The sequence below is a fragment of the Muscardinus avellanarius genome, assembly GCF_963383645.1.
Source record: "Muscardinus avellanarius genome assembly, chromosome: 13".
Classification (NCBI taxonomy): domain Eukaryota; kingdom Metazoa; phylum Chordata; class Mammalia; order Rodentia; family Gliridae; genus Muscardinus; species Muscardinus avellanarius.
Window position 1 is genome coordinate 37,172,120 of NC_137799.1, and position 16,269 is coordinate 37,188,388.

The following is a 16,269-nucleotide window of genomic DNA, read 5'->3' on the forward strand; positions in this document are numbered from 1 at the left end:
CTCAGCTCTCCACACTGCTTCAGGCAAGACACTGGGGACAGACATCCTGGCTAATGGGCATGGAGTAGTTTCCCTTCCCACCCAGGTTGCAGAGCAGAGAATTTCTACCAAATCTCTAGTGTTTACTGTAATTGTCTATGATTTAGAATTTTCTTAGAAATCGAAGTAAGTCAGAGGCCAGGATCCTGGATGATCTGAGTAGAGGAACATGCTTCTTTTCACTAAATGATGACCTTTTATCGTAGCAACGTGGCTTCTTTCTGAGCCACACAGTCTTGAACTTCCTTCATTTTCCTGAAAAGAACTATTTTTTTTTTCCTGTCTCAGGGCTCTGGCACAAGCTGTTTCTTTTGCCAGAGGTCTTCTCTTCTAACTTACACCAGCTCATCTGCCAGGCTTTATTTTAACAGCCACCTCCTCTAGAAGCTTTCCATGCCTCAACAGGACTATGTGGAGTCCTCCTGTTCACACACTCCCTCGGCACCTTGCACTTCTCTCTCCCAACAATTGCAGGCTTATTATTTGCTCAATATTTATTCTCCCCACAGGACAGAAAATTCAACAAGAACAAGGACCATATCTGCTTTGTCTTCTGTTTTATCCCTGGCACCCAGGTCAGTGGGTGGCACACAAAAGTGCTTTATATCTGCCAGTCAAATACAGCAGTTAAGAACATTAATAAGAGACCACCAGATGGGTATGATGGCACATGCCTGTAATTCCAGTACCCAGGAGGCTGAGACAGGAGGACCACAGATCTGCAGCCAGCAGCAGAAACTTAACAAGGTCCTCAGCAACTTAGTGAAGCTCAGATTCAAAATAAAAAATAAAATATGGCTGGGAGTATAGCTCAGAAGTACAATGTCCCAGGGTTCAATCTTCAGTACCAAACCAAATAAAAAAACAAAATAAACAAACAAAAAAGTAGACCACAATGACCATTTTTCTGTAAAAACCAGGAGGTATTGCTGTCCTTCTCCCAGGGTCCAATGGGAGCTCAGATACAAGCATTCTTGGTCTTGGGAACTTTGCTTTTGTAAGACAGCTCCTGCACAATTCCCTCTTCCCTCACAAGTTGACAAGAAACACTATGAAACTGGCCCATCATTGTTAATGACTCTAAGCTCTCCTTAACTTTTAAAATTTTCAGTACATGTTTGTTGTCTGGGAGATTCAAAAGGTGAAGAATAGAATCAAAGCATCCTTCTACCTGCATCAAAACATCATCTAGCATTCTTTGGGTATAGCTTGTCATGTATAGCTGATTAGAACCTCCATGAAGGTAAAATTTCAGAGCTGCTGTTTGGTCCCTGAAAGGATGCTGCCCATTCTGATATTCGAATGGTTATTATGTGGTTACCTATAGGTGGTAGGACTGAGTGGTTTTTGTTTCTTTAAAACTTTTCAAATTTTTTACATAGAATGTTTTATATGACTGGAGGAGAAATACTTTAAAAAAAAAAAGAAACACACTGCACTTGGATTTCTTCTTCAGTTAATGACAAGTCATACAGTGATATATAATCAAGATATCATCAAGTTCCTTTTTATCCTAAGTTTTCTGCACTGCCTTTGAGACTGCCTTACCGTACTTATATAACTTTAGCCCCAGGCTTCCACTTATCAGTGTTTCTGCTTTTAAGGATGGGGGGAAACAAGTTAGAAGAAAGGGAAAATAATCAGGGGCAACTGATTAAAAGATAACCACATCATAAATGTCTGAAACTGTTTAACAGTAAGCTACTAAAAAATATTCAGAAGTTAAAAAAAGTTTTGAAAATGTCACTATGACTGGCAGTATGGAGCATCCTAGACACAATGCCTCAATAAGCAAACCAGTCACTTCATAACTGGTAGTGATTACATCTAAACAGTCTGGGAGAGACATGGCATGAAGATAGAAAAGGTATATTGTATTTCTGCTTCATGTTCTACCTTCACTGACTGGACAAAAATAATCACACAATAAAGATAAATTTAAATTTGTAATTCCTGAAAAAATAACCCCCAAATCTGCTGTCTTGTCCCTTGAAATTTAGAAGAAAACTATGTATTTAAAGTAATGTTTTAACATTACAACATACTCTCTCACCTACAAACCCAGCAAGAGGTATTATGAGACTTTCTGACACGGAGAGTAGTAAAGAAGAAAATTTCCTCAAAAAGTCATAAATTAAGCTACATTAATATTAGTAATTATCACGGAGAACAAAATAACCAGAAATGCAATATATTAAGAACCTGGGGAAGCTTATTTTAAAAAAATTTTATTTGACAGAAACATTTAAAACCTTAGCAGCAAATTATATATGTCTTGATAAGAAAAAGTTTTAAGTCCACTGAAAATTTACTAAAGTTCACGTATGTCTACAGATTAAAAAAAATAATGGAAGCCAGGCATGGTGGCACATACTTATAATCCCAGGACTTCAGAGGCTGAGACAGGAGGATTCCAGGTTCAAACCAGCCTCAGTTACTTAGTGAGGCCCTCCGCAACTTAGTGAGACCCTGTTCAAAAGGAACCATATGCATTCCAAGAAGAACTAAAAGCCACAGATATTTGTATTAAGCAGTCTGGTGAAACTTCCTCAGGTTTCAAGAATAAGGGTTGTGGTGGTGCATGCCTGTACTCCCACTACTTGGGAAGCCGAGATGAGAGAATCCATTGCAAGTTAGGGGCCAACCTCAGCAACTTGGCGCAGCCTTCAGCAACTTAGCAAGACCCTGTTTCCAAATAAAAAATAAAATAGGGCTGGAGGTGTAGCTTAGATGTAGAATGCCCCTGGGTTCAAGAAAAAAAAAAAAAAAAGGAAGGAAAGAGGAAAAATGGAAGGAAGGAGGGAGAGAGAAAGGAAAAAGAAAATAAAGAATAAGGCTATCTGGGGGGACACATCAATATCCATGGGACTATAGTGAGAAAATTCTTTCCTGGAGTAAAAATGAAATGGCCTGCCGGGCGTGGTGGCACACGCTTGCAATCCCTGCGCTTGGGAGGCTGAGACAGGAGGATGGCGCAGGTTCAAAGCCAGCCTCAGCTACTTAGTGAGGCTCTCAGCAACTTAGTGAGACCTGTTTCCAAATAAAATAGAAAAAGGTCTGGGAGTATAGCCTGGAGGTAGAAAGCCTCTTAGTTCCACCCCTAGTACCACCAAAAAAAAAAAAAAAAAAAAAAAAAAAAAAAAAAAAATGGACTGTAAAGCAATCAACCTTGGAAATTCTAATTTTAAGTTCTACATTTCACATAAATAATAGGTAACAATATTATGGAAATTTACATATTTAAAATAAAAGCCCTATTTCCAGAGTCCAAAATATCTTGTTTCCCTACTTTATGCCATATATTCTAACACTGGTCACACTGTCCTAATAACCACTTCTCCCTTAGCACCTGCAGGTGCACAGGGAATGGTATGAACAAAAGAGATGGATCAAAGACCCTGCCTAGAGTGTATGGGACAAGTGAGTAACAGTGGCCTGGAGGACAGAGTAGTTTTAAAAAATACATGGTTTCTTTAGGCCAGGTATTTATAAAGAGAGAGGGCCTATACTTTGCCCAACACACTTGGGAGTCAAAATACATTAAAAATATATAAAGTCCAACCAGACATGGTGGTACATATCTACAATTCAGTTCTTGGGAGACTGAGACAAGAGGATTGAAGGTTCGAGGAGACTCAGCAACCTACAAGACCTGTTTCAAAATTAAAAATAAAACAGGACTTGGGGTGTAGGTCAGAGGTAGAATGCCCCTAAGTTTAATCTTAAGTATCACGAAAACAACAAAAAAGACACATTCTCCTCACGGATGATGTTAATTCTACTTAGAAATAACATATAGCTGTTAATGCTACCACTTAAGACAGCTGCATTTTGAATATAATTTACGTAAATAAAAACATTAAGAAATGTCAAGTTAATTACTTGGGTTTAAAAATCTAGTTGTCTCTATCTCTGGTTGAACTAAGATTTCTAATAAACTATTCTGATTCATCATCATATTATAGTCATAAACTCCCAAGTAGGTACAGATATGGAAATCAGAATTTTTTTTTCTTGTGGTACTGGGATGGAACAGGGGCATTCTACTTCCGGGCTATACCCCTAACCCTAATTTTTATTCTTTATTTTGAAACTGGGTCTCACTGAGTTGCAAAGGCCCTCACTAAGTAAGGTCCACGAACTGTGATCCTCCAGTCTCAGCCTCCCAAATGCTGGGATTACAAGCGTGCACCACCACACCTGGTTTGATATTATTTTCAATTGAATTTTTATTCTGGAAATAGTTGATAAAAATTTTTTTGGTGGTACTGGGGTTCCTGGAAACCCTTCTACCCTGAGCTACACTCCCAGACCTATTATACTTTTTTATTTGGAACAGGGTCTCTTAAGCCAGCATGGCTGGCTTCGAACCAGCACGATCCTCCTGTCTCCGCCTCCCAAGCATGGGGATTATAAGCGTGCGCCACCACACCCGGCTTAGTTGGTAAAAATTTTAAATATGAACACTATATTAATAATTATCAATGATAACAAATTTTGTGCAGAATAAAGCACTTAAAATACTCAAGAATAAGCATGTAACAACTGAAGTTATTAAAAAAAGATTACAGTTATTAAAATTAAAAGTCTATCAGTGTTTATTGGTTATGGTTCAATCAATACAAAATGTTATAAAGTACATATTATCAAACATTAAATGCACTTTAAAATAATTTAAAAATATATATATAACAGCAGCAAATATAACACAAAGAGCCCTCAACCTTGACATACTTCTCAAATGAATAAAAACCAACATGTGTTAATCTTAAAGATTAACAAGGCAACACATGTAAAGTGCTTTGTGCTCCCTGGATGAAAGGTAATAGGACTAGTAACTCAAGATCTGGAAGCTGGTCAGGGAAGAGACAGTAGAAAGAAGGAAGAAGAAAGAAAAAAACATACCGTGCAAATATGAGGCCAGTGTTCAAATTGTTGCAAAATTCCTTGATTAAGGTCTTCTTTATATAACTCTTTGTAAAAATGTGGAAGCTTAGATATCCAAATGCCATTGTTATGCTTGTTTAGTATTTCCTTTATGCGGTTTTGAACCTCATCCATTTTATAAGTGTAAGAGGCAGAAGGTGTGACATTTGGTTTTGCAACAGTCTGATTTAAATTATCTTTAAATTAAAGAAAGGACAGAATTAACCAAAATGCTTAACACTTTAGATTATCCCCTGTAACCTAGCATTTAAGTCTTCAGGCTTTGCTATGCTGTAGGCTTGTAAGGGCCAAGGATCTTAGGATGGGGCAGGATTAAACAAAAGAGCACTATGGCAACTCCATTCTATTAACTCTGAAATAGCCAGAAGGGTCAAGAGACATCCAAAGAGGAAACTCAGCTCCTTTATTTTCAAGGATACTTTATTTAAAGTATTCACTTTAAATATCAAGGTGCTTTTGCTCAGTAAAGAATAAAGAAAACTGCTGGGCGTGGTGGCGTACGCTTGTAATCCCCATGCTTGGGAGGCAGAGACAGGAAGATTGCACAGGTTTGAAGCCATCCTCCATTGCTTAAGAGACCCTGTTTCCAAATAAAAATATAAAATAGGTCTGGGAGTGTAGCCCAGAGGTAGAAGGGTTTCCAGAAACCCCAGTACCACCAAAAAAAAAAAAAAAGGTATTATGTAACCAACAATTTCTACCTGCAACTTAAAAGAAGGTAAAATTTTATATAACATAGGTATTTTTGCATTCCTGAATTTAAATCTATATTCCATAAGGCATAGCAATGCCTTAATAGTAAGACTGAAAAAAATTTATAGAAAATAAAAAGCTGTCCAGGTTTTAAGATTATGATTTCTCTCCTTTACTAATGAAAATAACTCTGCAATACACAGAACTTCAAAAACTGACCCAGCTACAGTAAGTTTTCCTAGCCTCAGTTTATAAAAATGAATATGGGGTTTGGAACCAACAGACAAGTAATGCTGAATTATTTTTCCCAATATTTATCTCTCAAAAGTGTATATTTGTAAAATTTTTGGCTAGATTTATCACTAAATTTTAAATTTTCTATTTAAAACTTAGAATGTCTGAGTTCACATCCTAAGACAGAGGAACCTGAGTTCAGGATCGCTGACAGCTCTGGTATTTTAAGAACTATGAAATGAATTCCAAACTGCTTCAAAATTTCACTAGGATACAGATAAAAGTATATTAAAATTACCATCTATCGGCAGACTATATTCATATCTTAATTAAGCAGAATTTATGCTGGGATCCAGTAATTTTTTTAATTGGCTGATAGAGACATATAGTCTGGTATGAGGATACTGGCCTCTGAGGATGCTAGAAAACCAAAGGGGGTGCTGCTCCTTGAAGATGCTTAGTTGACCCTGCTCTTCCCACCAGAGTCCATTAAGACATAACCTTGTTCAGGCTGGGATTCGCACAGATAACACAATGGTCAGGATGTCCATATATATTTCCTATTAAGAAGGTAGTTAATTTACTTAGGTTCTTCCCAAACAGAAATATAAAAGAACTGGGAAGAAGGAAACAACCAGCTTCTTATAAGTGGCCACTCTTCCTAACGGCAGGTGTCAGCAGCTGACCCACCGTGCAGTCTGCAGAATGCACCTTCTCTGTGGGGCCACTGGAGTTGCCTCAACTCCTACACCTGTTGGTTAACAAATTAAGGAAACATATCTAGGCCGCCAGCATGAGGAGAGGCTGTGAATACATGTGTGCATTTAGGCTCTGATGGGTGAATTACAATTCTTCAAAAACAAGTCCTCTTGTTCCCCAGAAAGTTTATCTTAAGACTCTAAAAGGGTATGTGACTTTATTGAATAACCATGGCTCAGAAAATGCATATGTAAAAGTAATTTCATATAGACAACAATAATAGTTTAATTAATTTACATAAAAATACTAGAGATGTGTTCTTATAGAAAAAATAATAATTTCTACTGGATAATAATCACAAAGCAGCAAATCATGTGAAATACATTTACATTTTATATTTTTGTGTACTTCATAAAGTATACACCCAAAGTACTGTGTTTCTTTGGACAAGTCTATAATCAGAGGATTTACACGCTAGTTGGAGAAGACAAAAAGATGAGTGGGTGAACTTGTGGATTTCAGAACCCTTGACTTTAGAGTGCGTCCTATTGTTTCCTTAGTGGCTCTTTTGGAATTTATACCATAAAGAGTTATTTACACTCATATTTGGATACTCAGTGGTCTCTACACAGTTTATGGTGCTAACTTTTAAGCAACTGAGCACCTGTGATTCCTTTGTGAGTCTAGGTCCCATATTTATGGACTTCAAATCTAGAGCAGGGGCTTCCCTTTAAGTGAGGCCCCAGACTGCAAAGTCTTGGTGGCTTACCCCTAATAAGGGAGAAGGTAAGGAGGGACCCAAGTATCTCTGCAGATGACATGTAGACATTTGAAACAAAGTAGTCCGGTATGAGGAAGACCTCAAGTCAGAATGGTACTGATATCCTTGTAGGTATTACTTTGTTTTAAGATCACCTGAATTCATGATATAAAGAAATTAGAAAAGAGGGAAGGAGAGATATAGTCCAAGGAGAAGGTGAGGGCAAGTGTCACAAGACACCACCAGATTTTTTTTGGGGGGGGTCCTGAGGTTCCAGAAGCCAATATGTTATCATCAAGATGTTTGGAAAACATACCACTCACTTCCTTAGTACAGGTTCTTGAGAGATGCATCTGAAAAGGTGGTGGAAAGGATGCCTTTGGGCTAAACCTAAGATGTAAAAAGAATACTGTTTTAAATAGTGTACATTGAAAGTATGTGGCATTGAACAGCAAAATAAGTCATTTACAGATTTTGAAATCAGAAAAATAAAAGTGAAAACCAGTATCTATACTATTTCATATTTACACAGAGAAAAGCATGTTAGAGGCTAAATATAAGCTAGGTCTTTTACAACCTCTTTTGGAACTTGGTAATCAGAGTTCCAGCTAATTACCCTTAAGGGTCTAGTAAAACAGAATAAGTGAAATCATGCAAAGAGTCTTTTAGAATATAACCAAAAAATGAAGGACTTGTACCACCAAATATTTAAATTCAATATAAAGGTACAACATGTAAAATAGCTGGATAAGTCAGCAAAACAAGGTACTTAGAAACATGAAGCTTACATTATATCTTATTACACAATAAAAGTAGTACTTCAGACAGGGGAAGAACTGCTCAAATAACTATTTTTGATAAAAAGACATAGATTCCCCACTTCATACCCTTACCAAAATAACTTTATATAAATTATATTGAATATATAGGAATATTTTCCAAATATGATGACAAAGAAATAAATCACCCCCTCCTCCCCTCCCATTCTCTTCTCTCCTCTGCTTCTCTCGTGTTCATGTCTCCTTTCTCCTCTAGATGCTGAGTGTAAATCATCTATATTCCCAGTGCCTGGGAAGTGCTTGTTACATGCTAGGCAGAGTGGATGTTGTAAGAAAAATTGAATGAATTCAGAAGTGAATGAATCAATGGCTGCATTTTGCCCAGCAATATATACTTCTCAATTCTGTATTATATGGAAGACTCTAAAAATTCAATTCTTTGAAATGAAGCACACTTCCTTACAATATTTTATTTTAAAAGAAATTATTAATATTGTAGGCTATCAGCCGGGCGTGGTGGCACACACTTGTAATCCTGGCATTCGGGAGGCAGAGATCACAGTTTGTGGACAGCCTCAGCTACTTAGTGAGGCCCTTCGTAACCCAGTGAGACCCTGTTTCAAAAGTAAAAAAGACTAAAAATTAGGGCTGAGGGGTGTAGCTCAGAGGTAAAATGCCCCTGGGTTTCATCTGGAGTACCCCCCCACAAGATTGTAAGCTATCAATAAAAGCTTATTTTGTACATGCAACGAGTATATTTGTGTATTGATGCATGTGAGTAATTAACAGAAGATGCTAAAAATATATAGTCTCCTTATACCAAACTTTTTTTAAAAAATAATTCTTCCTAAATATTCTAATATCTAGGAAGGAGGTACCTGAAGAAAAATTTTATCTTTCACATAAAACTAAATTTTTAAACACTGACTTAAAGGGATATGACACAACAAATTTGCTGCAAAAATGCCATATTTTCAAATTGTGCATGAGAATCGCAGCACCCAAACTAAGGCTTTTAGGCTGTCTTATTACTGCTATTCTAGTACCCTAATGCATAGATGTCCGAGCTACCTTATTATAGGTACAATTATTGGAGCAAAGTAGAGTGATCAGATTTTACTTAAAACTTATAATAAAGTTAATAAGAGGTTTTCAGAAAAAGATAACATATTAAAATAGCATCTTACAACAACTTGCAAGAACTTTTAAAAAGAATTGTACAAGGAGAGATCACCAATAACACAGAGAAAATACAGAATGGAGATATATTCAGAGAAAGACAGGCAGCTAGAAAAAGACTTATTAGTCATAATGCATTTCTCTATTACATGTGCACTTACATTAGATAAAAATCTTTATTTACCCGAGTATACATTTTTAACATATTTTTTATCCTAGGTTCACCAATCTTCTTTTAGTGAGATAAAGCCCAAATACCTGCTGTTGGTTGACATGGTCACATGCCTCTGCCCTGGAATGTCTTTGGATACTTCGTTTCCAAGAGTCATATGTATCGGGTAAGGTGGCATTTCAGCATCAGACTTAATTCCAAGAGCATTTCCTTTGTCTCTAAATAGTGTTGAATTAGGTTTTTTGCTGATAGAAAAATCTGAAGCAAATCCTGGTTGTCTGAGTGTTGCTTTTGGTTTTCCTATGAAGTTAGGCATACATAATGGACTCGATTAGCATCCTGAAGTCCTAGTTACATTACGCCACTGCCCTGACCAGATGCTTTCTGTGGGTCTCTAGTCTCACAGCAGTCGGTAAAGGTGCACCTGTCAAGGTTTGTTGAGTAGGAGTAGAGGAGACTAGGGAGTATTTAGCAGGTAAGGGCCTTCACCTGCCAGATTAGCCAGTCACCTGCCCTCTCCCCACCACCTAACACTCCTTTGGCACCACCTCTTGTTCTTACAAATGCAGCATGGTCGTCCTGTCTCTTCTCCGTCTACCCAAATTCTACCACCGCTGTTTGGACTTGCCTCCTCTTCGCACGAAGCCTTCTGCTGCCATTCCTGTTCACAATGATCACTGCTTGGTCTCAACCACTCATTCTGGCCTTTAGTCATCCACTGTTTCTTACTATCATAAAACTATTTTTTGAGAATTTACAGTTTTAGAACTGACTGTAAGCTCTTTGAGACAAGTGTTTGGTAAACACAGGCTGTGCTATGACACTTTTTCGTAATATATATTTCATATTTTTCTGAAAACAGATATCTTACACCAAAAGACATACTTTACTAAATAAAACAGGTTTTGGGTTTAGACAACATTCTGGATGAGGCTTCCCCTCATAAGCCCTAAAAAAAAAATTTAAAAACTACACTTGGCCATCAAAGTCACAGTCTACCGAGTATTTCACACTTTGTAAATGTTTCACTTTTAAGTCGTGCCCATAATAAATTCACTTAATTACTTCAAAATCCTAGCTTGGGGATTTTTTTCCAAAAAATAAATATTAGCAAATATAGGTGTTTATCATGAATACAATAATTTTTATGACAATGTATTCATGGAAGGACTGTAATTTTTAGCATATGAAAAGCCCTACCTTCTAGAAAAAATGGCATGGTTTTCTTCACTCTCATCTGACAATTAACTTGCCGCCCGGTTTTCCTCTTAGAACTCCTTTGACGAGCCACAAGCTGAGCAATCCTTGCAGTTTCTGTGCAGGCCACAGCATAGCAGGTAATCTGTTCATGAGGGGCAGAAGGAGAAGAAACATTTCTCAGAGTGAGCACTGCCTGGAGGCAACTTGTAAAAACAGGTCTCAGTGAGACTACATGTCTAGAATCAAACTATGCAAACATTCATTATCTCTTTTCTTGATAGTATTAGAACAAAATACATTTCTACAAAAGGAATCAAGCATAGTCTAGTACAATGAATAATCTTTCTCCAAACTGAAACAAGTACAATATATTAGGTACTATGAGATTAACAAACCAAAAGAAAGCTGAATCTGCATAAATTACCTCAAATAATTCACAAGGTATGTTGCAAACCCATTTTATAAGCAGAGGCTCAGGACAGTTAGGCAATCATCCAAGCTATACAGCAAGATATCGCTGTGAGTCCAAATTATGTTCTTGTAACTAGTATGTTGTATTACCTTTCTAAGACCACTAAATTCTAGTATTGCTCCTACAACAAAACAGCTGGGTGATATGGGGCAAATCCTGGTGTTTTCAGCTGAAAAGTAGAAGTGGCTTAAACCTGGGCATTCAAACGGAGTTCACTGAGCCACAGAATTCCAAGGGGGTCTCAGGGGCCACAATGGACAGGGGTGTGAGGACATGGCAATAGAGTTCCTGGACCCTCCACACTTGCTCCAAACAGCGGCTCAGGTTATCTTTGACTTAAAAGTTTTGGTATGATGTATAGGATATTATAGAAAAGATCTGAAGCATGAAGCATGGAGACTTGTAGAACTTTACAGAGCTATGTATTTTTACAAGTCTTTAATACTACGTTGAAACCAGGAACATGAAAACAATGATGCTTTATAATCTACCCATGTTCCTACTCTTTAGTTCAATATTTCTATTCTTGAAAATATAATAACATAATTCAAAAAAGCTAACTACAATGAGAGATATTTTAATAGTCAAAACCTGGAAACATTTAAAAAGTTCAAAATAGGGGCCACAAAGAATTAAGTAAATTATAGTACAGTAACTATATAAAGAATTATTTATTAATTTAGATATGTGATCATTTATGCATTCAATACACATTTATTAAGTATCAACTATGAGGGGTGAAAAAAACAGTCCCTTATTCTCCAGAAACTTTGAGAGGAAAAAGAAAGAGACAAAGAAACTAAACAGAAAACATTATGACAAGTGTAATAAAGGTACATTAAAAGGTAAAAATGAACATAAAGGATGGCTTAAGTGAGGTACACCAAAGCACAGTTTAGTACTAATATTTAATTAACTTATGTTTTCTCTCATAAAAATCATTACAGATATGATGAACTGATCCTTTTATGGCTTTTCTAATCCTGGTTCTAATCCTTCTTCCTCCCCACTCACTGCCTCTCATCCACCCCCAAACAGAGAAAACAATTTGGTATGATTTGGTAAAAAAAACAAAAACAAAAACAAAAAAACCCTTAAACCTGTTCTATATATGTACATATGTAGAAAGTACCCAGAAAACGGCAGTGTTGGGAGAGGGAAGGCAGGTGTTTTTGTTTGTCTTTTGGGTGGTGTTTGTCTACATCTATGATTATACAATTATAGGACAGGTATCAAGAAGTGAAACTACTGAAACAGTGAAAATGCAAAACTTTACCTGCTACCACCAACCAATCCATACTGTTTATAAATATGTTCTTCTGGAGAAGCGGAATGATTTAAAGTGGGAGAATATGATCTTACTGGCATGAGGGCAAGAATGGGATAGAGAAAGAAAGCACCAAGACAGGGAAATGGTGGGGAGGGAGCCCTGACCTAAGAGCATGATGAGTAATGATGAGGGAGCCAGCCTAGGCCAGAGAGCATGGCTGCCACAAATAAGGTCACAGTATGAGAACGGGAATCTGCCTATTAGAGCTGATGGCCAGTAAGTCACCAGTGACTTGGCCAAAACAGTTTAGCAGGTTTGTAATGAGAAGATGTGATGTTTAGGTAGTTAGAGCCTCCAATACAGTGATTTTGTTCAAATGTGGAAACTGGGTAAACTTTAAAAAATGTTTAGTGTGGTTAAAATCTTATTTTTACAATGCGAAGAATTTAAGAGGTAAAACAAGACATCAGAACACAGACTGTGCTTTGATACTGTCCTATCACTACTGTTCTCAAAACACTCAGCTGGTTACCTTGACTGTACTTTCTATCCTAACTATGAGACTGGAGGCTCCAGGCAGGTAGTTACAAATTGATTTGGTTCTTCTGACCTGCACAACTGCCTTCTTACCTCTCCAGATCTACTGGTCTCTATCCTGACAACTGCTGGCACACTCCTCAGATATGTTTCCAGAGTAGGGTAACCCAGCTGTTTGAAGGGAATCCAGTCTCCAGTCAAGGATCGGTATTCTCCCTGGAGCCGGGGTAACGCTATCCCATTCTTATGAGACTGCAAAACAGCTCTTAGCATCTTTGAAACCAGATCTGCCTCCAGCATCTTCACCTATGAATGAAAACAGAGTAGAAGGTTACTATTTTATTGGCCAATTAATGTGTAAATTCAGAGAGTTTTCAGAGCTGAAACTTGCTAGAGTATACTGAAGTCAGCAATGACTACTTCCTGAATAATTACTATGCAAGGAAATAACTGCTATCGTGGAAAAGCTGGGCAAACTTTGAGAACGAGGGGAAAGTCAGAAAGGCACAAAGGAGGCCTGGGAATGAAAGATTTCAGGGAATGTTCCCAGATGAAAGGAGGCCTGACTGGAGTCCTGGCAGGCAAGATGAAATCAGCCAGGCCAGGAGGAGAGGAGAGGAGAGCGTCTCAGGTGGGCTGAGATAAAGGACTAGAGAGAAAGAAGTATGAGACACAGTCACAGACAAAAGGAGGAAAGAATAGAGAAGAGTGACATGTTCAAAAGTGTCATGGACAGCCAAGTGTGGTGGCACATACCTGTAATCCCAGAGACAGGTGGTGCATGCCTATAATTCCCGTACATGGAAGGCTGAGACAGGAGGGCCACAGGTTCACAGCCAACCTCAGCAATTTTATGAGGCCCTCTGCAACTTAGCGAGACTGTTTCAAAATAAAAAATGAAATTGGCTGGTGTATAATGACCAGAGGCATAATGACCCTGGGTTCAATTCCCAGTATTACACACACACAAAATAAAGATATCATGAATCGCAAATAAGTGAAAGAAAAAACAAAAATTGAATTTGGATACCTAGGAAATTAGTGTAGAATTTGGCTAAAATCTTCCATCTGTCAGTAACAAACATTTTTCAAGGTTCACTGCTTATATTTTCTTTGAATTGAAACATCTAGTTTCAGTTTTCTTGGTGGGGGGGACAGAATGAAGATACATATAATGTTCAATCAGCCAGGAAAAATGGCTTACCCTTTTACCAACGGAAAGAGGAAGGCAAGCCTTGGGCAATTTGTTAATCTTCCTCCAATTGTGCTATCCAACTGAGCTTTCTATGATGAGGCAAATGTTTTACTACTGTGCTGGTAGCCACTAGCCACATATGATTTTGACCACCTAAAATGTGGCCATAATGACTGAAAAAGTAAAATTTTAATTTAATTAAAATGTGGCTAGGCTTCTATATTGAACAGCAGAGAATTCTAGGCAAGCAGTCTTTTCCTTTCTCTGGCTTAGAAAACAGGAAGAAGGGCAACCAATCTTATGGACTTCCTCATTTATCCATTTGTCATGGGAGGCTATTAACTATATATTTTAATGACAACAAGGTTTACATAGCAAATTAAGTACTTCCCTTGAGCAAACATTAACACTCTTTAAACTGTCACTAGCACCAACAACATTTAATTAATTCTATAGTCTAAAGCTGGGTATGGTGGCATATGCTTGTAATCCTAGTACTTGGGAGGCTGAGACAGGAGGATCACAGGTTCAAAGCCTCAGGAAAGGCTCTCAGCAACTTAGCAAGACCCTGTTTTCAAATAAAAAAATAAAATAGATCTGAGGGTATATCCCAGAGGCAGAAGGCCCTGAGTTCTATCCCTAGTACCACACACACAAAAAAAAACCCCAATACTATAGTCTAGGAAAGTCCATCTACATTCTTATTCTTTCTATAGATACTAAGATTATATATATAACTATATATATATAACTATATATATATTCATTTGGGTATAATTTACATAAAGTAAAATTAGTTCATTTTACATTTTGGAATTTTCAAAAATACATTCATAAAACAAAAAATCAGGTCATGAAGGGGCTCTTAATTATAAATATGACATTTATGTGACAATAAGGTTTATATAGCAAATGAAAATCATTTATTCATTACGTACTTCCCTTAAGTAAACATCAACTTTCTTTGAATTGTCACCAGCACTGAAAAGATTTAAATAATACTATAGTCTAGGAAATTCCTAAGCTAGGTCTATAGTCTTATTCTTTCTATAGATACTCAGATTATATACAGACATATATATTAAAATACATTAAAATATTCAATTAAGTATAATTTATATAAGGTAAAGTTAGCTCATTTTATGTCTGAATTTTTAAAAATACATACACCAAAGCAATCACTACCACAATCAAGGTATTTTCACCACCATAAATGTTCTCTCACATGGGATGAAAAACAGATTAAAAAGAAAATGCACCAGCAGGGCGTGACAGTGCATGCTTATAATCCCAGCATTTGGGAGGCTGAGACAGGATGATGCCGTTTGCAGACAGTCTCAGCTACTTAGAGAGGCTTTTTGCAATGCACTGAGATCCTGTTTCAAAAAAAAAAAAAAAAAGAATACAAAATAAGGCTGGGGGTGTAGCTTGGAGGTAGAATGCCCCTTGGTTCCATCCCCAGTGCTGCAAAAAAATTAAAGAAAGGAAGGAAGGAAGGAAGGAAACAACAGTAACACTAAGCACAAGAGAAAGGAATTGGAAGAATACTATTGGAATGTTCTTACATTATCCCTAGAGAAGTAAAGTATTATTTTAAAGTAGACCATGATAAAAATGTATGTATTATATACTCTATGGCAATCACTAAGTAAAAAAATGTAAAGTGGTATACCCAATCATCCAGTAGTAAAGATAAAAACATAATAAAACAATACTCAATCCTAGCTACTCAGGAGCTGAGGCAGGAGTTTTTTTTTTTTTTTTTTTAGTTTAGCCTGGACAACTTAGTTAGACCCTGTCTCAAAATAAAATAAAAAGGGCTGAGGATGTAGTCTCAAAATAAAATAAAAAGGGCTGAGGATGTAGTAAAAACAGAATCTAAAAAAACAGCCAGAAGTTTTGAAATATAGGAAGTAAAAAGGAACAACAAAAATAAGGAATATAGAAACCATCCAGAAAAATAAAACATTTAAAACCAACTATACCAATAATTACAATAAATATAAATAATTAAAATATCTCAACAAAAAGTTTAAAATTAGCAGAATGAACACCAAAGTAAGATTTACCAATATGCTACCTTCAAGAAACCC

The 16,269-nt window shown here is 37.0% G+C and overlaps 1 protein-coding gene across 1 annotated transcript in view; it reads right to left on the reverse strand.

The window, feature by feature from the left end:
* The window catches only part of TDRD7 (tudor domain containing 7), a gene marked incomplete at both ends in the record, with an annotated part of 73,283 nt that overhangs the window by 40,379 nt on the left and 16,635 nt on the right, over positions 1-16,269 (reverse strand). Inside the window, 5 exons of the mRNA XM_080708580.1 lie at positions 4,945-5,162; positions 7,689-7,762; positions 9,589-9,802; positions 10,703-10,844; positions 13,075-13,287. Of these exons, the coding sequence (XP_080564706.1) occupies positions 4,945-5,162; positions 7,689-7,762; positions 9,589-9,802; positions 10,703-10,844; positions 13,075-13,287 (861 nt within the window). The remainder of the gene's footprint in view (positions 1-4,944; positions 5,163-7,688; positions 7,763-9,588; positions 9,803-10,702; positions 10,845-13,074; positions 13,288-16,269) is intronic.